Source organism: Parambassis ranga, chromosome 16 (assembly GCF_900634625.1).
Source record: "Parambassis ranga chromosome 16, fParRan2.1, whole genome shotgun sequence".
Classification (NCBI taxonomy): Eukaryota; Metazoa; Chordata; class Actinopteri; family Ambassidae; genus Parambassis; species Parambassis ranga.
In genome coordinates this window covers 2,831,155-2,856,407 of record NC_041036.1, presented here as the reverse complement: position 1 = coordinate 2,856,407, position 25,253 = coordinate 2,831,155, and the positions used below count along the sequence as shown (strand labels likewise).

At 43.1% G+C, this 25,253-nt stretch overlaps 1 protein-coding gene across 3 annotated transcripts; it reads right to left on the bottom strand.

Annotated features, from left to right (window-relative positions):
• Positions 1-1,243: 1,243 nt before the first annotated feature.
• Positions 1,244-24,967, bottom strand: cep192 (centrosomal protein 192). 3 transcript variants are annotated; one of them, XM_028425581.1, is made up of 53 exons: positions 24,924-24,967; positions 24,756-24,819; positions 24,020-24,264; positions 23,561-23,671; positions 23,259-23,416; positions 23,087-23,148; positions 22,784-22,934; positions 22,080-22,195; positions 21,866-21,955; positions 21,629-21,781; positions 21,380-21,530; positions 21,000-21,217; positions 20,744-20,866; positions 18,780-18,935; positions 18,395-18,665; positions 18,177-18,326; positions 18,016-18,080; positions 17,677-17,898; positions 17,117-17,258; positions 16,953-17,035; positions 16,581-16,856; positions 15,546-16,371; positions 15,334-15,451; positions 15,088-15,244; positions 14,271-14,958; positions 13,996-14,184; positions 13,524-13,672; positions 13,010-13,240; positions 12,763-12,888; positions 12,380-12,520; positions 12,211-12,274; positions 11,979-12,118; positions 11,555-11,647; positions 11,088-11,206; positions 10,703-10,900; positions 10,240-10,330; positions 9,981-10,160; positions 9,640-9,900; positions 9,372-9,493; positions 8,707-8,816; positions 7,200-7,362; positions 6,772-6,862; positions 6,617-6,695; positions 6,419-6,542; positions 6,207-6,312; positions 5,896-6,115; positions 5,713-5,789; positions 5,391-5,486; positions 5,129-5,248; positions 4,358-4,467; positions 4,127-4,253; positions 3,708-3,766; positions 1,244-2,693 (listed from the first exon to the last, which is right to left on the bottom strand). In XM_028425581.1, exons 3-53 carry the CDS (start codon positions 24,190-24,192, stop codon positions 2,561-2,563), a joined length of 8,379 nt encoding a protein of 2,792 aa, XP_028281382.1. In that variant the 5' UTR covers positions 24,193-24,264; positions 24,756-24,819; positions 24,924-24,967; the 3' UTR covers positions 1,244-2,560. The 3 variants fall into 3 exon arrangements, with proteins under 3 accessions (XP_028281382.1, XP_028281380.1, XP_028281383.1); XM_028425579.1 differs by having other exon boundaries at positions 24,756-24,961; XM_028425582.1 differs by lacking the exon at positions 3,708-3,766 and having other exon boundaries at positions 24,756-24,961.
• Between the last annotated feature and the right edge of the window lie 286 nt (positions 24,968-25,253).

Genomic DNA, 25,253 nt, shown 5'->3' with positions numbered 1-25,253 from the left:
GCAAAATAAAGCCCAGCTGTCCTACTGTACGGTGCATGCTGCTGACAGCCGGCCGCTGAACGAAGCCTCAGCGACACCTGCAGGCTACATGAGGTACCGCAGGCAAAGGTTTGATGCCTCAGACTCAAGAGGTCATTCAGGTCAGCAGCATCCACAGAGCAGTGGTTAACTGAGGGACAGTTTATTGTAGAGAATAGTGCTGTTTTACTGTGCAGATGTTTTTTCTTTGTGTAGTTTGTCATTTTTATTTTATTTATTCGCCTCTTAACAGTGAAACCAGACTTTATTTAGTAACTCATTTTGACAGAAACTCTTTATTTAAAGAAATAAATGAGGCTGACCCAAGTTGTCATGGAAACTAACTGGTCAAAATGTCAGACTTGGGACAGCTTTTCTTAAATATCCCCTCTGATTCTTCCTCCAAATATTTATTAACATATACAGAATCAGAGACAATCAGTTACAGACAATAGAAATTAAACATATTTACTACTGTATAAAAACCTTTACATAGTAAAGAGCATGACATGAATGTACCAGTATGTTAAGTCAGTTTGATGGAGACAGGCAGGAATGACTTCCTGTGTCTCTCAGTGGTGCATCGTGGGAGTCGGAGTCTGTTGCTGAACAAGCTCCTGTAGCTGGTCAGCACAGTGTGGAGCGGGTGAGAGGGACAGTCCAGTATGGTCTTTATTTTGGACCACGTCCTCCTCTGACACACCTCTGTCAGAGAGTCCAGGTCCTCTCCCACAACATGGCCGCCTTCCTGATGATTCTGTTGATGTCCCTCCCCCTCAGACTGCTGCCCCAGCAGACAACAGCACACATGATGGCACTGGCCACCACAGACTCATAGAACATCCTCAGCGTCGTCCTGCAGATGCTGAAGGACCTCAGCTGCCTCAGAAAGTAGAGGCCACTCCGGCCCTTCCTGTAAACAGTGTCCACGTTTTTCCAGATAGGATCAATCAATATCTGTGGTCACATCCATTTCATTTCTAGATGTGATTTTGGGTGCACCCACAACCCCTTTTTCTTTTTAAAATGAAGCAAAGACACATTAAGAACATGTGAAGCGACGACAATTTTGTTTCTGAAATCATTCTTTCTTCAAATTAATGCATCTGTAATCGGTCTTGTGTTACAACAAGCAAAACAGGACAAACTGTGTGTTGAAGGATTTTTTCTTTTTTCCAAAAAAAGGACATTATTTATGACAAACCTTTATTTAAAACGTGTACATTAGAATATATTACATAATATAACATTTAAAGCATGTGCAAAATGTAAATCCAAATGTTTCCAAGAGCTACCTGTGACTGCATACCGCCTTCATGTTAACCCTTACAGGAAAAATAATGCTAAACACTAGTGTTTTTCAAGCGTGTTGCCACAATGTGTGGCATCTAACAGGTTAAACGACACATCCTTGATGAAGTTTACGGACATTTCCCAAAGACATTCCAGTTCCAACAACTGATTAAAGAGGCAGTGCATCCAATACCCCCTGAACCATTTTGGCCGTTTGCCCCCCAGAGGCAAAAGAGGAAACAGAGAGCTAATTTTCTGTGACTGGAACAGTGATTCACCACGTTTTGCCATGGTAACCATACTAAGCAGGGCCTGGCAAGCTGCCAAACAAAAGCCCCACCAGAAGAAACTCTTTTAGCATGTAATAACAATCATTAAGCATCCTAATGTTGCTGTGAGCTGCCCTGATCATGACTAAATTAAGTACATCTGGACTTTTTGGAACGAGTCTTGGAGGTTTGCTGGGAAGTCAACACATGGCGCTCACAAAAGGCCACTGTGCAGGTGCGCCCCTGCATGATGAGGAGCCATCGCCATAGAAACCACACCTGTACAGAAGATTCAGAAACTCCTACGAAATGTAAATAAACCAAGAATAATAATTTAAAAACTATACGGCAACAACAAAAAACAACACAATCTTGAAATCTCTTCTGGTGGGTTTAGCTCTTTTTTTAAAATCCCTGCTTCCATGTTACCAAACAAAAGACAAACACATTCCTGTGTGACCAGCTCCAAGTAATCCCCAGTATCTCTGGGCTGGCACTGCTACTGTCTGGCAGGGGCTGTGGCAACAACAACAACAACAACAACAACGTTGCCGTGTGACATGACTCAGGAATAAAGCAAATACCACAATCCAGAGTCAAGTGACAAGAATCATTAGCTCTCTGAAATGCCAGAGTGGTGCAGACTAATTGTGAGCCGGTCAGGCTCAAATCATTCAGCTTCAGGCACAGACAGGCACAATCATTTTTCATGGGCCAGCTGAGGACACCTGTGCCTTCTCCAGAGACAGATGGGGGGGAGAGTCTCAGTCAGCTCCGCTTAATCAGCTACAGTCCACATCTCCAAACACCATGATGGGGAAGGATTTAAATCCAGGATTGCTTTTATTTCATCCTTATCCATTTTTTTTGCCTTTTCTTCTCTGCTTCAAGAATAGTAGAGACAGGAGGAGCATCCACCCAAAGCCAGGCAGCATGAGGAGGAGGTGGTGTTGGTGTGCGTAGGACGGTGGATGGCGAATTCAAGGCAATGCTTCACCAGTTAGTTGAATAACAAGACTTCCACTTGTTTCTGACTGGATGAGCAGCAAGCCAGCGTGTCTGCCTGCAGAGCTGGGTTTGAACTGGACGGGAAGCTTCAGATAGTGCTGTGATCTAATAAGTGGTGAAAAAAAGACAATGATGGTTAATAGACAACTGCACTAATTTAACATGTTAGAGCATGAACGTGCACCAACACCAGTGAACTGTGTCCTGACTGATCTGAACTCTACAGGGAATAACAGACACTACAGGGGGCATCATCATGCTATAAGGATAGGATATATTGTCGAGCATATGATGCAGGGTTTTTGCATTAATTCAATATTATTCCATTACAGCACTTTAAACTGGCAGAAAGTCATTTTATTCATTGTTCAGGGAAACATGAACATTGTATAGACTATGAGTTTCAGCCTAAAAAAAAAAAATACTACTCGTCCATTTACCACCTGAACATGACGCACAGGAGGAGGAATTAAAAAGTAACTGCACTGTTTCTTCTTACAGCAGGCAGTATAATCAAATATGAAATCCTGAAATCAATGCTTTATGAACCTAAGGCCTGCAGATACCCTGAAAAGAATCACAACATGCTAGGAACACCACAAGGTCATCACACACAGCGGGCTTCACATCACACCTACTACTGTAAGGCTGGGCCAGGTTCAGGCTGTGGCAAATTTTGATACCCAATACACCCAACACACACTTCTTTTACTGGAGACTGTTTTTCACGTTTCAAAACATGTGCCCATTCTGAACAGTCCCCTCTTCAGCCGAGTACAACACAGCTGGCACCTGTGGCCAGGCAGCCTTAGTTACACAAACATCAGTACTCCAAGGACTTGAGGGTGTACCATATATAGTAAGACCATCCTCCAGGTCCCAGAGCCTCATAGGACCTCCTGCTGTGAGCATTCACTATGGGAAAATTACATCTGAACATGACGTCATCCAGTCCTTAACTTATATCAGAGCCTGTTTTGACTAAAGTTAAAAACATCTAGCTACGTCATTTCTTAATAAATCGATGTAGAGCTCAGTAAATACAGAGAAGCTCAGATTCCACCCAGGTACAGCAGAATTAGAAGTGTAGAATGAAGAGGTTGTGACCACTGGACTCACCTGAGAGAATATTTGGAATGCTTGATGAGGAACGGCTCCTTAGGGTTTACAAATTTCAGCTGCAAGTCAATTAGAGAAGCCACACATCAAATATGTAATCCATGCACAGCACAATGGCGATGTTAGGGGTTATTGCAAATACATTAACTCAGTCATGCAATTTCAGAGTAACAGTACACACAAGGTCCGTGTATGAAGTATCAGAAACCTTTCTGCCTTTAGTTAAACACACTGATCCGCCACCTTGGACGTCAGCGTGTACCTTCCTAGCATCACCTCTGACAGCTTCTCTTTTTTAGGAAAAGAAAAGATGGAGCAGCGTATTTATTGAATTTCAGTTTCTGCTGTAGTAAGCAATAGAGAAAGGGGGGGGGGGGGACTTTCTTCCTACGTCTTCATGAAAATAAAGTATACCTCACCTCATGCGTGTCGGACGAGTTGTTGCGGATATTAACCTTCAGTGAGCTGGACTCACCGACCCGTGTGGCAGGGAATGTGTACAGATCCTGGGGAGAGTACACACCCCTCCGTGCACCGTCCTCTGGGCTGAGGGTTACAAATTTAGGTAGTTAATACTAAATGCTCCTTCTGTGGCTGTGGTGCAGTGGTGCTGGTTTGGGTCAGACGGGTTAGGATTCTGCTGGACTCACCAGTTTTTGTTTGAGGCATCAGCTCTCTTTCTAATCCTGACTGCGGCATCTGTCTTCACCAGAGAACAGTCTCCTTCATGTGGTCCTTCCACTGGTCCAGCCTTCACTCCCTTTAGACACAGAGACATCACTTTATTCTACTTCAATAACACCCTTGAATTACAAATGCAGATATGACATGTTGTTGCTGATGCAGAGATTCAACTCGACTTGCACATTAGCAGGAGTCAGACTCTTTGAAAAATAAAGTGCACACCATCCTCCACACCAAATCAGCTATCCCTGACAAGTGTTTAACGCTACATCTAAGAAATGAAACAACAACAAAAGCGCTACCATCATAGCCACTTAACCTACTTATTCGGAGCCATCTATCTGACATCCCACTTGCTCTTAAGTTAACTGGGTCTGTCATAACACATCACATGAAAAGCAGCACACACAGGCCTGTCTCAGCAGGGAGGCTCTCCTCCCCATCCCACAGCCCACTTTAGTCATTTGTTAATTCTGTCACTAACACTACACAGACACACACGTTAGCCCACATGTACACAATGCCTGATAACAGTGGAACAGTAGATGACAGTTGACTAAAGGCAGTGTTTTTTCCCCCTTTTCTGCTTTAATTAAAGCACAAAGCATCAATGGGTGGTGACTTACAGGTTTTAAAAAACAAAGAATACAAAGATTTGAAGATGGTAACTAGTTTGGGTGAAGTGCAACTTCAGTTGTAATTAAAATCTAACAAAAATTAAAGAAGTGAGTCCTCACAGTGCCACAGAGTTGGAAGCGGATGCTAGTTTTCTGCTGGGGTTCTAACACAGGGTGGCACTCCAGGTCCCAGAACTGGGCATAGTCTCCTCTGTCCCTGGGCAGGAAGGTAACAGGTACCTAAGAAAGCAAATAGACACAAAAAAAGGCTCAGTCATTGTTTATTTTACTATACAAGTGTATGCTACTCACTCCTAAAAAAAGAATAATCTAATAATGCTCCAAATATTACTGACAAGTCAAGCTGAGTGGGGGTTCCTACCTGCATGTTCTCATGGGCTCCCAGTGTCCCTGAGACCTTGGAACATCTGAAAGCAGTGTAAGTGGCCCGATAAACATCTCCCGTCTTGTCAACTCCCTAAAGAAAGAAAGAAATAATGACAGATTAACCTGAGTCTCTAGTACAAGTTAGAAAAGTAGAAGTAAACCAAACTCATTTTCAAAGTGAGTCATAAGACATTTACACAAAATTGTACACTTTTTTCAAAAAAGTAAATAAGTACAAAAACAGTAAAGGCAACTCTTCCCTGGAGTGATGAATGAAACATGTGACAGAAGAAATAGATAATGAAGAAAAAAAGAACCTTGACATATGGAGGAGCAAATGATGACAGGTACCACCTCACTTCCACGTCTCCAGTTTGCACCTCCAGCTGGGCCTCTGAAGTGGAACAGAGAGATTCAGTCTCCCACAGGAATACGTACACTGTTCGCTGCCGACAGACTATGACTGTAGAATGTTTAATGTTAGCAGGTCAGAGACCTACCAGAGGTTTCTCCTGAGGGAGTATTGGGGAAGATGATGGTCTTGTTGCTGATCTCTACCAGGGCCTGAGACGTCTGTGGGTTTAGTGACAGCTTGGTGGTGAGCCTGGCCACAGGTAGCACAGGTGTAGCAACCTGCGGAGGCAGAGCTGACAAAGTTGTGTCTGCTGGAGTTGCAGACACGTCCAGAGCCAAATCCTGACGTATCTGAACCTTAATAAACTAAAATAAAAAAATAACAATGCAGGAATTGAGTCTTTGTAAAGGTCTCACAGATGACAATGCTGCACAGTTTGTCTTTAACATCTTGTACCTTCTGATGGCCGTCACACTGAACATAAATCTGACCGCTCCATGGCAGCAGGGCAGATTTGTTTGCTAGGGAGGGGTTAGGGCTGATCAGAATCTGCAGGTGGCACCTTGATGTAAAAAACACAATGTCACATACGACAGACATATACGACATATGCTACACTGTGTTAAGATAACAAAAAATATTTCACTGAACGATAAACGTATTCTTACTGAGGGTCAATGACTCCATGCTGTGGAGTGATGGTGAGGCAGTGAGCAGGCCAGGACAAGTCAAAGCTCAGCTCTTTGGACGTGTTGTTACGGATCTGAACCTGGCTAGTGGTAGACACACCATCTAAAAAAAAACGAATAGAATTAACTTCTGAAATCAAAATGAAACTCAGTGTACAAAATCTTGACTCCACTCACTGGTTGTAGGAGCTGCAAGGACCAGTTGTTCTGGATGGATGGTCCAGGACTCTGATTGTTTGTGCAAGGCTTCTGAAGCCTGCACAGAGACAGTAGAGAAAAAGATCAACACTCATTGAAAAACAATAATTTTCATAAAAGAAGAGGATTACTACCTTCAAGGGAGGCTCTGCCACTCTCAGTGCTGGACCCTGGGGACCCTTCACTGGCAGCACATCCAGAGACACATTGCCATTTGCCACACCACTGGGAACAAAACAACAACTTTGACTTTAACAACCAAAGACTTTCCACATTTAAAAACAGAGAAGCTTACATCACACATTTCATTCAAAGAAAGATCCTAACACTTTCTCAAACCATCCCCATGGTCAGTTAATAATGTGGACCCTGCGCGGAGTATTGGCTGGTTGTCACTCTCTTCCTGCTCTGCGCGCACCAGAGAGGTATGATCAGGGTGAGCTCAAAGAGAAAGGGGCGTGTGTTTACTTTCCAAATCTGGCTGACTGTCACTGAGTTTTTTTAAGATGGAAAGGATATTGATCTATAACAGTACAGTTGGTTAGTGATAGTGCAACATTACCTATCAGTGTCTGGGCCATGCCGGGCAGAGGGCAGCAGCTTATTATGCTCCGTCTCCTCCTTGCAGTCTGTGGTCTTGCTACTTCCCAGCAACGACACCACCACCTTACTCATGTTGCTGTAGAAGATGTGGGCCTCGTTGGGCCGCTGGGGCAAATCATAGGCTACAGAAAGAAATCAGGGCGCATCAAAATTATTTCAAGAACCTCAAAATTTACCTTGTCTGAAACTTATTTCTTGCATTTTGTCTTTGTTAAAAAAAAGACAAGCGTCAAACAGCTCATTTTAAGGGAATGTGCGAGGAGCCTGAAGCCGAAAGCTCTGGTTATGTGGAACTAGCGTCATAATAAACCACTCTGGTTAACCCATATCCCAGTCTGCCTACTGCTTCTTTAGTTATGAGGCTGACAGTGAACTCTGCTGACACTACAACAAAGCAGTGGAGGGAGACAGGGAGCTGTCATTCCATTGGTCAATAATAGAACATGAAAATACTGCATATTATGACCAGTGTTAATTTTGTTGACGTATCATTTTCGTCATAGTTTTCGTTAACGACCTTTTTTTGCTGATAAAAACGAGACGATAACTAAATAAAAACTAACGCACGGTGCCAAAAACGAAGACGAAATGTATTGACACTTTCGTCAACGAATAAAAACGAGACGAAATTATTGATGGAGACGAGATCCAATCAGAGCAAATTTTGTTTGTGGAAGGGAGGGACGAATCAAGAGACGGCGGCAGAGAGCCAATCAGAAGTGATCTCTCTGCGTAAGGACGTTACCCCGCGATGCTGGAAGAAGGCGGACTCATGCATGGTAACACAACACAGGAGAAGAACAGACACACAGACACGTTTGATGTCAAGACAAACAGGACGGTTTGCAAACCGTGCGGAGCGACTATCAGCGGTAAAAACACAATAAACGTGAAGCGACATTTGCAGACACTGTTCATACACGTGACAAAATCTATAAATGAAGACACCGCTGCGGATGGTTTTACAGCATGTGACCTGTTTCTAAGTTGTCACTGAAGTGTTTTGCTGTAGTTATGGAGGATTCATGAAGAAGGTCATGACTGAACAGTGTATTCACGGAGAGCAGCTCACTGTTCACTGGTTCTTTTGTGAAAAGGTCATAGCAACTAAATAAAGAGGTGTTTGATTCAAATAACACAAGTTAAAGCTGTGCCTGTTTTTATTGCACTTCAAACCTTAACTATTACTTAATTACCCTAAATTATTTCATGAAAAAATATATATCATAGAATTTGAGTCGACTAAATCCACGGCAGATTTAGTCGACTCAAATTCTTTGACATTTAGTCGACTAAAACTAAAAAATGTTGATGACTAAAATGTGACTAAAATCAAATGACATTTTAGTCACAAGACTAAAATAAAAACTAAATCAGAAATTGCTGCCAAAATTAACACTGATTATGACTCTCCTGGCCATTTTAAAGTTTGGAAAGATGATCAAAAAGAATATTGCTCGACTCACTCTCTGTAACAGTTTCCTCTCCCAAGAACTTTTCATTGAAGTCTAGGTTTTTGAGTAGACTGTTCTCAGACAGACCCTTTTGTGCTGCATCTGGTTTGCTCTGAAGCAATCTGAGAGAGAAAAAAACAACAACAATACAGTTAAGGGAAGAAAACAGCTCTCTGTGAAAAGCACAACTACAATCATCTATGTAAACTAAATCAGCTCTCATAATGATTCAGAAACAATGCCATGCTCATCATCTGTCTGCAGCACAATAACACAAATGTGTTTTTTTATAGACGCCGCTGTGAAAATGAAAACGTTAAGGAACTCAATATCAATTTCAGTTCCTGCATGCTGCTCTTATGATGTATAATGCATCTATAAAATCAATTCAATTTACCTTTTACCTTTTACTACAAGTGTTTTCAACATATAATACAGGCAATTTATTGAGGTACTGTGCTGGCTATTATAGAACAGTACAGTAGTTTAATGGAGCAAAGTGACACAGATCTAATCACTTTTGACAGAGAGGTCAATATCAGTTTAAAAATACCATCACTACCATCCTGACTTTTTTGATAAACTTTTCCTGAGGACAATTCAGATTTTTACCCAACCAATCAATGTTCTGTCCTTCATAGAAACTAATCAACAAACTAGACAAACGAAATGCTCACCTCCTGTACTGCTGCCTGGAGACCTCATCTCCACAAAACAGACAGACTGTAGCCAGCAGACTATTGGCCGACTGACACAGGCTCTGTTCTCTTTGGGTGGACTTTATCAGCACAGTGATCACCTGAAACCACGCAGACATCAGGAAAAATGTGTCAGCATACAAGAAGGAAGCAACAATAACAACAAACAGGAAAGTAATTCTTTATAGAAATGTAATGCATAGCACAAGATGATGTAGATGTGTAGTATCCACCCCCCGCCCTTTACCTCTTGCGTCCTTTCTTTCAGTACAAACTGTGAAGGGGCGAGGCTGATGACCGAGGGCTCCATAAGTAATCGGGTTTGCAGATCGGAAAAGGCTACAGCTTTAATAAAAGCTGCTCTGGAGCCAGTGTTCCTCACACACAGACACACTTTGCTGACATGACCAACAGAAATGTCCGTCAGTGTTGCCACGTAGCCGTCTGTCTGTTTCCTCTGGTCTTCCAGGATAATGTTGCTGGTGCCACCGTAGCCAGACAGTGGAATCTGAGGAGGGGAAGTACAGGATGTGAATTAAACTACTTGAAACACGGCAAAGAAAAGAAAAGGGTTAGTCACATCCTCACAGTGAATTTGATCCCTGGCTGTGAAGGCCGGACTCCCGACTGTTTTATCTCCAGTTTGGCCAACATGCAGGCAACTCTGGTTGGAGCAAAGAGAAGATGGATGGTCACGTCCTCTCTGGGACGAATGGAGAGCTCTCCATGTCGGGTCAGACGCTCCTCGGGACTGAACATACTCTGGAGCTGAGGAACAAATGAGTTTTTATACTGTAATAAGCATACTTATGTTCATTTAGCAGATATTTAAAGTTTCCAAATCTACCTGAAAGCAGTCCTGGTCTTGCCCGCGAATGAGCAATCGCAGCTGCTGAGTGGTGTTGGTCGAGTTGTTCCTTAGAACCAGCTTCTGTTGACTACACAACAAAACAGTCAATATATCAAACTCATCAACATAAGTGCTCATTGTGTAGCTAAACAAACTCTGGATCTGATTAAAAATAAGAACACATTGATTTAATGCTGTGTGTTCTTTACCTCCCTTCAATGAGTATAAATAAATTGTACATTATGTCGAAATAGCTTCTGAGGAATAACACTCCCTTTAGACACCGTCTGTCCCTTCTCATGAATAACATTATACAACCCTTAATAGAATAAGATGGACCACTGGGCCTTGAGTTTTCTTATTGATTACTTTCCAATGAATCATTGATACCTCGAGAGTGTTTTTTTTTTTCCTGTGACCAAGGAGCAGTGAAATTAATGAAAACTCTAAAGTTGCTTACACAGCTCGTCCCAGGGTGACTCCTCCCCAGGCTACAAACTGTTTATTAGAGAGGATTGGTGGGACGTCATTGGTCAGACCAGGGCCACAGACAGCAGCAGGGGGAGGTGCAGGTTTTCCAGAGTGCTCAGGGATCATTTCTCCTTTCAGTGTTACCTCGTACTGAGGGCCTGATGGCAGCACTAAGATGGTGAGGAGGCTGTAAAATGATAGCAGAGAATTCATTTCAATTTGAATAATTTCAGAGACTACACATATAACATATCTTGGGACAGACATGGATTTAATCTTAGACTGATCCATAATTACAATATATCTACATATGAATAATAGAATGAAAATGTTTTGTATGGCTCAAAATAAATCTGATTACAGCAAGAAAGCACCTTTCTCTGCATTTCCTGTTACTCTGAGGTTTGAAAGAAACAACAATGCCTTGTTCTTCTCCCACTCTCAGGGTCAGTTCATTTGGTGTCACAGAAAAACTGTCCTCTGCATCACTGCTCTGTAAACATAAAAGCATACAGAAAAAAAAAATCAATGGTTTTCACTGAGGAGGAGGCTACCCAGGTTGGAGAGATGAAGAAGAAATGGATGGAGGGATAGATAAGACAACAAACCTAAAACATTTGGTGGCCAGAAAAGAGGCAAACAAAACAAGAAAAGAGCAAGGAGCAGCAAGAAACAAAGTTAAGAGAAAGAACACAGCAAAATGTAAAAACTGAAAAGGAAAAAAAAAAACAGAACAAAATATCAATGGATGCTTGCTGCATGTGGCACATTCTGAGCCCCAAATGTCACAGAGGCTTACCCAAACCCCAAATCTAATAAGAAAAGTAAAGGTCAGAATTACCTTGAGTTTCAGCTGCACATCAATGTTTCCAGCATTCTTTAATGGCAGCGTCTGTTGACTAGATTTACCCAGCGGAGCAGACAGGCTGACAGTCTAGACAAAAGAAGCACAAAAAGCAGTTCACTGCCGACTCTACAAAGGCTGGGGAAAGGTTGAACAAGTGATAAATTAAAAACACGTCCTCGTAGTTTAATTCTGTCGACTATGGGGCAAATAAAACATAGAGACAAGGTTCCAACCAAGTGATTTAAATACATCACTTCTTGCTGGTTATCTTTCATCGCACTGCATACAGGTCCACAGAATGACCCTAAAACCCAACTAGCATCAAATCCCACATCTCTATGCGTGCCATTCAAACATTAGAGTTCATATTAACAGTGATAGTTAGGATGACACAGGTAGTAATGTGGGTGCCTGTTACCTGCAGATCTTTAGGAGCATGGACCCTCGCAGTTCCAGATCTGGCTCTGACCGGTATACTCCTGATCACATGACTAGGTCCAGGTGAGTCCACCTCAATGTCCACCCGAGCGCAATACTCATCAGCCGGGCCAAGCTCACCTGAAAAAAACATATTTTTGACTGTTAGCATTCAGTAATTATCATCAATACTCTGTAGCGTAATAATCAAGTATTCAGTCGGAGCATATAACCTGAGGAAGATGTGTACTTCTGAGGGGCCTTGAAATGAACCCAGACCATGAAACTTTCTGGATTCTGAAACCAAACAAGAATTAAATAAATATGCAGTAAACACATGCAGCATGAAACACCTTTGATGCTGATTAGACTAATGATTTTAATGATTCTGGCAGCTACAACCTCTCCGTAGCTGGCATGCATCACGTGATTCATCACTGAAGGAGAGGACACTGGGGCCATGTGTCCAGCTTGCTGTGTTCCTTCAGATGTCATGGGAACAGGATGCTTGGACAAGGTGAAGCATCGCCATGCTGTAGCATTCTGAAAGGAATAAAGGGAAGAAAAGTCTGAGCCACCCAGATACAATCTATCATGACAACAACTAAAATATTGACCAGAATAATTCATTCATTAAAGCTCTCAGAAGCCACATATAACCATACACATGTGTTTAACAGCTCACACATATGTACCAGTCTAGTCTACTCGTCACACAGCTGCCACTGGATGTCAATGTAAGGGGTCCTGTAATAATATTGTCAAAATATGCCATGCTGACTCACTGCACTGATGACAAGACGGATGGGTACTGTAGCATGAGTCCTGTTGAGCAGTTTCAGAGGAAGAGATTTGGCACCGCCTCCTGGCAGGTCTCCAAAATCCAAACAGCCAGATTTGCTTACTTCAATCTGAGAAATCAAAACAAATTTAAAGATGCCTCGTGTACTCTGCAAGATGTTTTTATTTTATTCATGAGTCATTCAGAATAACAGAACAAGATTATGTTTTTCCCCATAAGAAGGTACGCACCTCTAACGCAGGGTTCTCTGCTATAGCAACAAGCGCCACCCTTTTGGCAAAGATGTTTGCCCTGGCTGCCACATCGGTCTCTCCAGATGCAGGCCAGGAGCAAACACTAAGGAGACATTGGTAGACTCCAGCCTGCGGAGGAATGAACAACACCTTCTGCTCCTCAGTACTCTTGGGGGCGATGATAGTTTTGTTCTTCACCATGAGCCACTGGTAAGGCAAACTGTCTACCTGCAATGATTGGAAAAGGGAAGATTAAGGCTTTGGTGAATATGAATATACAATCTAAAAAAAGAAAAAAAGATCTTAGCAAATTGGTCAAAAGGCTTAAGAAACTGAAATCTAAACTGAGGAGAACAAATAAAGTGAATTGTTTATGGTAGCAACAGTATCTGAAGTTGAAAAGATGCATAAGTTAAATCATTTTCATGTTGTGTGAAAGTGAAATATTTGAAGAATCTGAAGCCGCTTGTGTCCATGTCAGGCGTTTGTGTGTGCACTTGCTCCATAATACCTTCTCTCCATCAATTGCCAGGCTGGTGACAGTGATGGACACCTGCTGCCATCTCTCAGAGGGGTTGAAGAGGCTGAGGGAGGTCTGTGCGGCAATGCCCACACAGCATGCATGAGGAAACCGAAGCTCCTCTGGCACCACCACCTGGCCTGAGGACGAAAAAATAAAAAAACGTATTTAGACAATGCTGCCCTCTATGCTGAAGAAAATGTAGGTAATATGGTTATTACACTGCAAGTAAGGACAATAAAATGAGGCTCCATAACTGTTGAGAGTAATCCAAATTCAATATTCTGCAATGCAAAGGAAAATAAATACGGTCCCATCTTTCGGCACCGACTAGATTTGTTCACAAACAACTTGTAATGTTGTGATCTCAACTATTAAGCATTTTGTCACTTCCAATTTCAAGACTGTATGAAGTGGTATAACAGGTACAGAGAGACATTTTTCATATAAACACAAAGTCTACCTCTCAGTTCATCAAGACCAGTTGCCACCAGTTGCTCTGCACCATATTGATTATATGGTTTTCCCATCATTCCCATTTCCTCTGGATTTTGTGGCCTTGGGAGGTGATGGGACCCAGTAGTCCCAGTAATCCCAAGCGGACCCGACGTAGGGTGAATGCGTCTTACAGTTAGACCACTGTTTGGTATGCCTGGGGAAAAAAGGAGAATAATGGTTGTAACCATTAAAAAGTTCGTTTTTTGTGTAGGTATTTTACTGCAAAAAAAAAAAACATGCCTGTAGAGGACACACTGTAGACACCATTTCCTGTGGTTCCCATATGATACGCACTTGGGTGTAAAGGAGCTTCAGGTCTCTGATACTGCTGGGCAAGTGGAGGGTTGAAAAGGGGATGTCCAGCCAGGAGGGACTGCATATCTTCTTGGTGAGGAAGGTTGATCATACCAGGACACTGAGGCTTAAAACTGGGGATGGGCACATAATGAAGTCCATCTGATGAGTAGGATGAAGGAACATTTAGGCCCCCGGCATACACAGATGATGACACCGAGCTGGCAGTCCCCCACTGCTGAGAGTTCTGAGGTCCTGCAGAGCTGCTAGTTTGCTGAATGTTTAAATTGCTGCAATAGCCCGAGTCCACTTTAGTTAGCTGCCTTACGTTGGACTCAGAGAGGAGTTTGTGGTCCCTGAAACCTGCTGAAATGTCACCAGTTCTGTTGGTGGGACAATGGTAGTTACATTCACTCTGGCTGCGGGTACAGCTCAGAGCTGAACCAGAACGAGAGGGCTCAGGGCTTTTACACTGCTGAGCTGGTAGTGGGTCCAGACTTTTAGAGTGCTGCGGTGGCACCTGATCGAGGCTTTTGGGCAGTCCAAGGTTGTCCAGGTTTGACTCATCTGGCTCAATGGGTGGGGTTGGACTGAATCTGATAATGGTGGTGCTCAACGCCATGGTACAGTTATTCTGTGGACAGAAAAAAGGCCAAACTCAATCAATCACAATTAAAACATCAAATAACTGTAAGTGAGTGTTTTATTGGAAGCAATTAGATTCTGATAAAGGAAACAAATATTAAACTTTGTCCTGCTGTACCTTTTTCCTCTCAGGTGTAGGGACAACAGTACCATCATTTATTGAGATGTATGTGAGCCTGCTGAGACTGGGGCTAGAACAGGTAGACTGGGGGGAGAGGTCCAGACTGGAGCGTTTGTCTATCAGACCTCCACTTGATGATGAGGGTGAAAACATTCTATGGAGACAAGGCATTCACAAATAAAAGATTAAAAACAACACTAATAGCAGACACATGATTTTCAGTAGCCATGTGTGATACAATACCCATTAGCACTTGGACCAGAGTTCTGACTTGGAGAGGAGTGAGTCAGAGGAGAGGTGGACGGTCTAAAGTTACGCTGTGTCTCCTCCGCACATGGCTCAAAAACACCTTTAGGCAGTTCTAAGGAAAAGAATTTAAAAAATAAAGTACATTTTGATGGTGAATGATCTCTCCTGTTATGTCCACGGGAGGTCAAAGTGTGGCTTTTACTCACCAGAGGCAGGGTCCACTGGATGCTGGATGTTTTTACATGAGAAGCCACTGTACATCTCCACTGAGGAATGAGGTAGAGGAACAACGGGGATGGTAGCAGGTGGTGGTTTCTTTTCTTGAGGATCAGTGCATCTGTGCTGTTGCTGCTGCCCAGTACTCCTTGATCTCTGGGTTGGAGGAGAGGAACCTTTCATGGAAGGAAGGCCTGACTGGCCTTTTTTCAAGCCTGGGGAGGCTCTGGATAAGCTTTTATCAGTCTTATGTGAGGGTTCAGAAGACCTAGTGCTGGATGTTTGAGGATTTACTTCTACTGCCTTGATCCCGTTTTCTGTGAGGGTCTTGACTGCAGTGTTGTCACAAACCGTTTTGTTTGTAAGAGGTGTGTGCACAGAGGACTGTCCCGAGCCTACAGACCTTCTGGTTGAGTTGAGAGATGCACGAGGGCGAGGAATAGAGCTTCTTTTACAGTCACTCTTAGCTGGTGATAAAGCACTGGAAAGGTGCGCTGCTGACGAGCTTTTGTTTGCCAACATTGTCTCTCCTTTTCTGTTGTTCTCCGCAGGCTCCTGTTGAGCATCACTGCTCCCTTGCTGAGCAGAGTTCCCCTGTTTGTTTGGATGTCCTGCTTGAGGGTTCCTCTTAGAGCTGCTGAGATCTTTAGCCCAACTACTCAAGTCAAAGGAAGTGTGTGCTACAGAGGAGTCACTGCTGCAAGACACATCAGCCTTTTCCAGGTATTTCTCAATGTCAAAGGCACTCGCCTCTCCAACACATGTACTTCTCTGTAGTGCGTGTAAGATGGCGCTTTGATCTGACTCAGGGAGGCCCTGTAATAGAGGCAAAGCAGCAACAAAAACAATTAAAACTAGTTTTTGCTTAATTTTTGCTTTTTTTCCATTAAAAGAAAGCTAGGATGGGCATTAATAAGTTAATAATTGTATTAGAAGATTTATTTAACACCTAAAGTGAATCTGTGAAGTGACCAACTCAACTCAAAGATACATAGATCTATTTAGCCAAAAGACAAAAGCTTTACCCGGTCAGCTGAGGTGGGTTCCTCCATGTTGCTGAAAGCAGGTCTGGCGGGCTCTGGTTGATTCTTTACCCTACTCTTCTTGGATAGCGCCATGATCATGGCAGCCAGCTGTGATGGGTCAGTGCTGATGGATGCATCCGCAATGGCTGAAGCAATTGTACTGATACTAAGCATCAGATTACTGTCATTGCCAGGGGACACACAGCTTTGGTTACCCAAGCTCGACTCAGAGCCTGATCCCTCTGCGTGGTCAGGCAGTGATGCCGCACTCTGGTTCTAGTGAAAGAAGGAATTTTATATCATCAAGCCACAAAAGCGGTGTATGCAAAACTTGTTCAGAATATAAACACACAGCAGCATGATCCAACATACTTCCTGCTCACACAGCGCCGGTTCAGTGTTGCCTTTTGGTGACATCCTTTCACCTGGAGCTTCAAGAGTTTTGTCCAAGTCCTCTGCAAGCATGGACCAATGTAAAATGATCAAAAACACAGAATATACCAAGGAGTAATCTTCACCATCTACTGAATACACACCAGGGTTAAGCGTTTTGTCAGCTTGACTGAGTTCCATGGTATCACAGTGAAGAGAACCATCTCTAGATGAAAACTCTGAGGGGTGAATCAGGGGAAATGGTTCCCTCTTCTCTGGAGATGTGATGATGTAACCAAAGGATGGCTAGTGGAACACAAACAAAAGATTTGAACAATTAATTGCATGGTAACATTTATATATTGCTTTTCCACCTACACAAGGTTCTTAAATTGCACAAACGTACACAGTCACAGTTCAATGGTGCAACTTTGGATTACGTGCCTTGCCTTTTGAACAAAGCAAAGGCAGAGCATAAGACAATCTGTAAGTGCCTCACAAATAAATTAGTTGGAAAACAAAGTTGGCATAATTATTTCTGGGGTAAGAGGTGTGTGCACAGAGGACTGTCCTGAGCCTACAGACCGTCCAGTTGAGTTGAGAGATGCACGAGGGCGAGGAATAGAGCTTCTTTTAAAGTCACTCTTAGCTGGTGATAAAGCACTAGAAAGGTGCACTGCATACAATATCTATTTAGTTATACAAATTGGTATTTTTTACTGACCCGTTTAACCATGTCCACGTCAAAGCCTCCCAGACAGCCAAGGGCTTCAGAGCGTTGTTCAAAGAACTGCCCCAGTGAAAGCCTAAGGTAGCTTTCATTTCCCTGCTCAAACTCCGAGGCCACCTGAGAAGCCCTCATCAAGACATGGCCATTGGTGGGAAGCTTCCAGGAGGAGTCACTGTGGAAGGTGCTGTTGCTGCTGGCTGGTTCAATCTGCTCCTCCTGTGTAAAAAAAAAAAAATAGGTGATTGATGTGTTCATTCTGTATGACTTTCACTGTAACCTGGCAAATGCAAAGCCTCCATCAATTCAAACATTATGGCAGCCTGTGCTGTATACCTGCATAAACTGGTGCTCCTTTTCAAATTGCTCTTGATCCTTCACTATTCTGTCCATTGCATCAGCTGCAGAGAACAAAATCAATTTACAACACTGATTTTGCACACACAAAAAAACATCACTGTATTTACAACAGTCTTACCACAGACCTGTACACTTACCAGCAGGAACAAAGTCCTCCGTCTGAAACTGGTCGGCAGCCTCTGGTTTTTGCCCGTCGACCTCCTTCTCAAAGGAGGAGTAATATGCCAGGTCTGTCACCCACTGCCCTTCTTCATTCTGGTACACCACACTATGAGTGGCACTCACACCTGAAGAGAGCAGCACTGATGTTAACATACAGCACATCCCAATGATATGACAAACATTAAAAGCCAACCTTGCTGAAACTCCAGCTCCAGGTTGTCTGGGCAGTGGTTCCACCCATCATCTGAATCTCCGGGTTCCTGGTGGAAGCTCTGGGAAAAATACTTGGCTTCTAGAGACGTAGAAAGAGGATTGCCATCATCCTCACTGGTAGCGTCTGAGGCCTCAGCGGCAGTCACATCACCACAGGGCCCACCCCTCAAGCCCAAGGATTGCCTGGCACCATCAGGTTCATCTACTTCATCATCATCATCATCATTGTCATCACAGTCTGGGAGCAGGACCTGAAGAAGGACCATAGTGTGATGACAAAAGTATGTAGACTGTGAAACAATCCAAATTTGCATGGACAGTGCCTCATCTCTCATTAATTCCTGGGCACAGATGGGTATTTCTACCTGGGAGAGGTGGAAGCTCCCCTGGGTGCCTTGCAGGTGAGAGGCAGTGAGGTTTGCAGAATCCTGAAGTCTTCCAAATCCAGCTCCATTTCTCAGGTAGATGGAGTCTAAAAATCGTTCACCTGCAGGCCCAGAGTCTGTGCTCTCCATAGCATCCTGACATCAATCAAAAAATACATACAAATCATGATGAAAAATGATGTCCTCATTTGCTTCCAGTTGTTGTGTTTAAGTGACAACCAAAGTTTATTTCTGGGTCTTAACCACCTAGCTTACTAATTTATCAGTAACATAATAACACTATAATATGTAAGAGAAAGCTACAACAGCAGCCAGCCAGAGAGTTACAATAACATGACAAGCACAGGGCTCTAGAGTGCGACCATTTTGGGCGCACATGCGACCTAATTTCTCAAAGGTGCAACCAAAAAATATCAGAGGTCGCACCGGTACGACTAGCTGTAAGAGGGAGATTCTCCGCGACTCTCAAAAGTCTCCAGCAACAGACACACATCGGGCCATATCGTGGTCTCAACCAATCAGAGGCGGTGAAGGGCGGGACCTCCGTGTGTGTATCTTTGAAAACGTGTCTGCTGCGGTCAGCCGAGACCAAAAATTCAGAAGAAGAACGCGGACATATGCTGCGCAGAGCTGATGCTGTGTGCTAAAGCTTGTTCCATACTCCACGAGAACAGAGAGATCTGTTCATGTTACCGAGGTGACGAGAACAAAGTCCGTTTCAGCCCGGACTTTTTAAAACGTGTGTGCAGAACTCATACGGCCCTCTCACTGTAGCTCGCAGCGTGCGCACACAGACAGACAGGTATTAAAGACGTTTCGCTGCTGAACAGCAGAAACCGCAGTTTAAGTGAACATGTGCGGAGGAGGAAGAGTTGTTGCTACTATGCGGGTTTTGCTAATTTGCTGTTGACCTGAATAAGTGATGATAACGAGCCGGCCATGTTCAGGGAGGGGGCGTGACGTGCTCGTAGCATCATAACAGACTGAACAACAGGTCTGAGGACAGTGTTATCTGACCTGTGAGGTTCATCCATGAAGGCTGAGTCACTCTGACTGACAGCAGTCAGCTGGTTTTAAGGAGTTATAGAACATGGTTACATGATGAACGCCCATTTAAAAAGTATTGTTATTATCCTGCTATAGCGGACCACTGTCTGCCAGTATGAGATCTGCATACAGCAGCTAAATCTGTAACAGACAGAATGAAAAGTCTGTCAGCTGGAGCTCAGCTTTAGAAAGTGAGGAGACAGAGAGGAAGAGAGGTGAGGAAGATGAGAGAAGAGATACTGTAGCTGCATTAAAAACGTGTTGAAGAAAACAAAATATATATCTCAATCACAACTATTAAATAAATAAAGGTGTATATAATTTAAATAATTTTTAATTCCCATTGCCAGATAGATAAGTGAGGAGTGACAGCCAGAAAATACAGAGAGAAAGCAAACAGGGAACTGAAGAGTGCTGTAACTTGGAATCTTCATTATGGATTTCTGACAGGCAGACTTGTTGGCTAGTTTGTCCATAATTTGAATAAGTACTATCGGTACATGTATTTATTTATTTTTATTTACCTGTGTTCATTAAACAGGGTCCAAAGTCAGTTTAGGATGATATGTGATTATTAAGCCCGTTCATATTTCCTAGACATCAATTTTTGGACCTCAGTATTTCTAAAACTTTGGCTACAGCCCTGCGAGGCCCATCAGGTAAACAGTGGATGTAGCTGCAGATGATGAGAGAAGATGAAAAAAAACTTCTGCATTAAGATAGGTGTCAAGTTAAGGCCTGATCCATAAAATATATGGACAGCATTTAAAAAACAAACTGCTGTGTGATGCGGTGCACCTAACTTTTGTGGCGGTGCACCCAAGAAAAAAAGGTTAGGCGCACCGGTGCAACCAGTGCAAAAAGTTAGTCTAGAGCCCTGAAGCATCTGTACTCACCAGTGCTTCCTGCCGGTCCAAGACCATGCTCCAGTTGACTGGAGAAAGCCTCTGAGGTCCCATTGATGTCCCCACAGAGGAGCTGGCTTCCCCTGTTCCGACAGGACCTACACGATCACCCATCTGCAAAATACAGAGAAACACAAAAATGTGTCACATCCTTTAAAAGCACAAAGAAGCCATCAATAAATGTTTGACTCACTTGTAACCTTTCCCACAGGTATTTTGTATCTTATCTGAATTGTCCTATTTTTACCTCAGTGTGCCTGGAAACGTTGGTCCTCATGTGGCCTGGCAGATTGTTCACATCCCTGTCCTCATCTTCACCACCAGTACTACTACCAACAATTCCCAGCCCTCGGAGGGCATCATAGGTAGTTTGGACATTACTTGTTGGAAGAGGAATGGTTGACACTCCCCCATCATTTCCACTTTCCTCACTGCCACTGCTTCCATCTCCACCTCCTCCATCCCCTTGTGTTGAAAAAGTAACAGAACAACAGTAGCGGTTACCCAAAGGGGAATTCTTCTCTACACACATTATACTGGCTGGGAGTCAAATTTTACAGTGTCATTATCTTATGATATTGACTTCAGGAAAAAAAAGAGAATTGGCAAAGTCAAGAAATATCTGACCTGTGACAGGAGGGTTAATGACTTGTCCTTCTGCAGATAGTCTGTGTTCAATCCCAGACAGGGACGGACCACCACGGCTGCTGGAAGCCTCATCATCAGAACTGCCCCCCTCTAAGCCTGGCCTGAAACTGGGACGGTTACTTTCTCCAACCTGTACAAACACACAGAGACAGACAACCTGCATGAGGCTGCACTCAATTTTAAAGCAAAATTAGATAATTACATTTAATGAAACTGTCAAAATCTGACCAGCTGTCTGGATGTGCTTGGCAGCAGCCGTGCCCTGCCAGCATTACTGCTCCTTCTTGCAGGTTCCAGCTCATCCTCAGTGTCCTCATCACTGGCTGGACAAGAGTCCATGCCTGTAGCAGCCAGACGCACATCAGGCATTTGGAAGTCCTCCTAGCACAGAAGAGGCAGTGAGACAACACAGAATTTCTCAAATTGTACAATAGGTTTCACGGTAATAAGTGTAAATGGGCTCACCTGTTCATAGTGATCAAGTAACTGGTGTCTGTAGTGTTCAGGCTCTGTAGAACTTGGGTCAGATAGGTCATCAGGAATAACCGGCACTCCCTAAGAAAGAAAGGAAAACTTTTTTACCAATGACTATTTTCTATGGAACTACAGTAAGAGACAAAATTATTAGCCAGCTTTAGAGAGCAAGTCAATGATGCAGAGAGCAAAAGGGAAATCTTACTGTTGCAGGAATCTCCTGACCCTCGACTCTGCCTCTCTGCATGGCAGGAGGTACCAGCTTATTGAAGTACAGCTCCAGTTCATCATCAGGCAGGTTGTTTAAGTCAATGTCATCATCTGGTGACCAAACACAGATAATACCTCAACTCTGAGTATATACTGTATGATCAAAGACATGTACGGTATGACGCATACAAAGTTTAATACTGAACACGTAGAACGATGCATGACCAAAACTCAGCTGATGCAAGGCTCTAGACTAACTTTTTGCACTGGTGCGCCTAACTTTTTTTTCTTAGGTGCACCGGCACAAAAGTTAGGTGCACCGCATCACACTTTGTTTGTGAATTAAAAAAATGATTAAAATCACACGTTTCTAATGTAGCTACAGTATCTCTACTCTCATCTTCCTCACCTCTCTGCCTCAGTGTCTCTTCCTAACCTCTCTTCCTAAAGCTGAGCTCCAGCTGACAGACTTTTCATTCTGTCTGTTACAGTTTAGCTGTATGCAGATATCATACTGGCAGACAATGGTCCGCTATAGCAGGATAATAATAATACATTTTAAATGAGCGTTCATCATATAACCATGTACTATAACTCCATAAACCTCGCTGACTGCTGTCAGTCAGAGTTAATCAGCCTTCATGGATGGAACCAAAATGGTCGCACTCTAGAGCCCTGTGATGGAAGATAAAGTCATACCTGTCATGTTGCTGTTCATGCTGTCCACAGACATGAGCTTCTCATTTACCAGGAAACTTGAGTTACTGCCAGTAAAATGGTCACTGTCTGCTCCCTCACTCTGAACATGCTCGTCCTCAGCTGTAGCCAGCACAGCCTGAGCCTGTATGGACTGAACAAGAGAAAGAAATGTAACGCAATTTTGAAAATGATCATGGAGAGGGCTCTTTTTTAATAACCTTTTACATACCAATGTTGCTGAGAAAAAAAAATGTACAAAAACAGAAACAAGCAGATGTAGATGAACAAATAAAATGAAAATACCTTTATATCCTTGCTATCCCTATGTCCAAACTGAGCAAATGTTAGAAGTCCTGTTGACAGATCTGTCAGAAGAGACACAAAGGTCCATGGTTAGGTTTGAGTCAACAATACATACATGAAGTCTGACTATAGATTTCTACATCTGAAGCTAAACAGGGGAAAGAGCATTTACCTGTACCCAGTTCAGTGGGGCGGCCATAGATGGACCCTGTCTGTGTGGGGAAAAGGCCCAGCATGGAGCCTTGGCTTCTAGCTGTAGTCTCATCCAGATTAATTTTCACCAATTTATCTGAAAGGCGGTGGGCTGCAATGAAGTCATCTGCATCGTCCCTGTTAAGAACGCAATGTAAATATTAAGGACCAATTAAAATACCATAAGATAAGATGATCCTTTATAAGTCCTCTCCCCTTTTCTACATACATCACACACACAACCTAAAAAAAGCATAATTCAGCAGTGTACAGCATACTCACAAGTCATCTTTAAAGCTTAGTGTAAACTTGGGTTGTTCTCCCACAGATGACCGTGAGTTGGCCTGCTGCAGCTCTCTGCCCTCCAGATATGACTCCTCCACAGGGTCTCCTCTGTAAAACAAGAAGCACTTCTTCAGCTGTTCTTTAGCTGAACAGTGATTTTGAAGCTACAAAGAGCAACACACATATATTCCTTTACCATACTGCATGATAACGCAAGCAAGTCATTAATCAGTTTGCGTAGCTGGAAAAAGGAAACATGCTTTACATGCTGTGGCTGAGTTGGTGTTTTTCTATTATTGTTATTTCAATGTCCAGGAGCAATAAACTCCCAGATTTCAGAAGTGGGGGAAAAAGATGATCATTAGCTCTCATGGCTTGAGTGATGAATCAAAATGATGAATAGGAGTATTTTTACAGCAAGTCACATCTGTCCTCACAGCAACAGCAAGTCCCCACCTGTTGTCAGACGCAGGTCTAATTCTGGCCACTGTAGAAGCAGCCACTGGCAGACCCGGGCCTGAACCCAAAGTCACATTCCCGAGTGTGGCACGGCCACCGGTGCTGTCCAGGGACTTGGTGAGGAAGCTGGGGAAAGCTTCTTCTTCCAACTTGTGAAAACTGTCAGCCATGTTTTTTTTTTTTTTAAACAAATCCAGGCCAAAGGTGGCTTGACTTCAGTTCAGGTGAGGATCATCTGATGTCTACATAAAAACAGAAAAAGCAAAAGAAGAAAAGTGAACAATGTGATGTAACTCGAACTTTTTAATCAAAGTTTTAACGTGTAATTTGTGTCTATTTGGTTAAAACAACATCTCTACTGTCAAAAAACGGAGATGAAAAGTAATATTTTTGTTCTTATGTATGTTGATTCGCGATGAATACGGTTTTAGACGCTTCGATTACAGAAACTGAAAGAAGTCGTGTAGCCAACTCCGCTAGATTAGCTAACTTTTAAGGCTAACTAGCTACTTGCTAAAAACAAGGGGGTTTGTCAAACTCGCCGCCAGCACGCTCCCAATTCGAACAACTCCACTCTCCTTGGGTCTTTTAGTTAGAAATAGGTTTGCACGATAAAAGTTACACATAAAAGTGATGATGTTAGACATGCTTCTTTGAACAATTATTGCAGGATTATTCTCATGAAGCAAGACAATTAAAACACAACGTAAACGTTGGTTGGACTTCAACTCACAATCAATGCTCCACAAGTGGGCCGAGACAACTGCTTCTTCTCCAAGTCGAGTTTTCTTCACAAACTGGTTCAGACACGTTTCGAATTTAAAGTTAGATTCCGAATGTAACTTCCATAAGACTTATGCTGCTCATTTTTTTTACTTAAAATCACTCATATCTAACCAACCGTGCAGAAGCTCGGAGCACCGAGCAGCGCCCAGAAGCCACAGGAAGCCCGCCTGAGCGTCATATCAAAGGGGGCGTGACTTAAACCACTTTGAAGCGATATGATTGGTCACCGAGGTCGAGAGCGAGGGAGTGCTCAATCTCTATTGGTTGAGAACCACGTCAATCTTTTAAACTTTGTCACTTTGGGGGGGGGGAAGTTTGGAAAAAAGCCGATCCATGCATCAGAGAAGGGTTTGTCCATAAAATGAATGAAAGAATTTATTTTTAGGCTCCAAACACACTGTGTCTGGTAATAAAAAAATAAATTGAAAGTAAAGAATTGAACTGA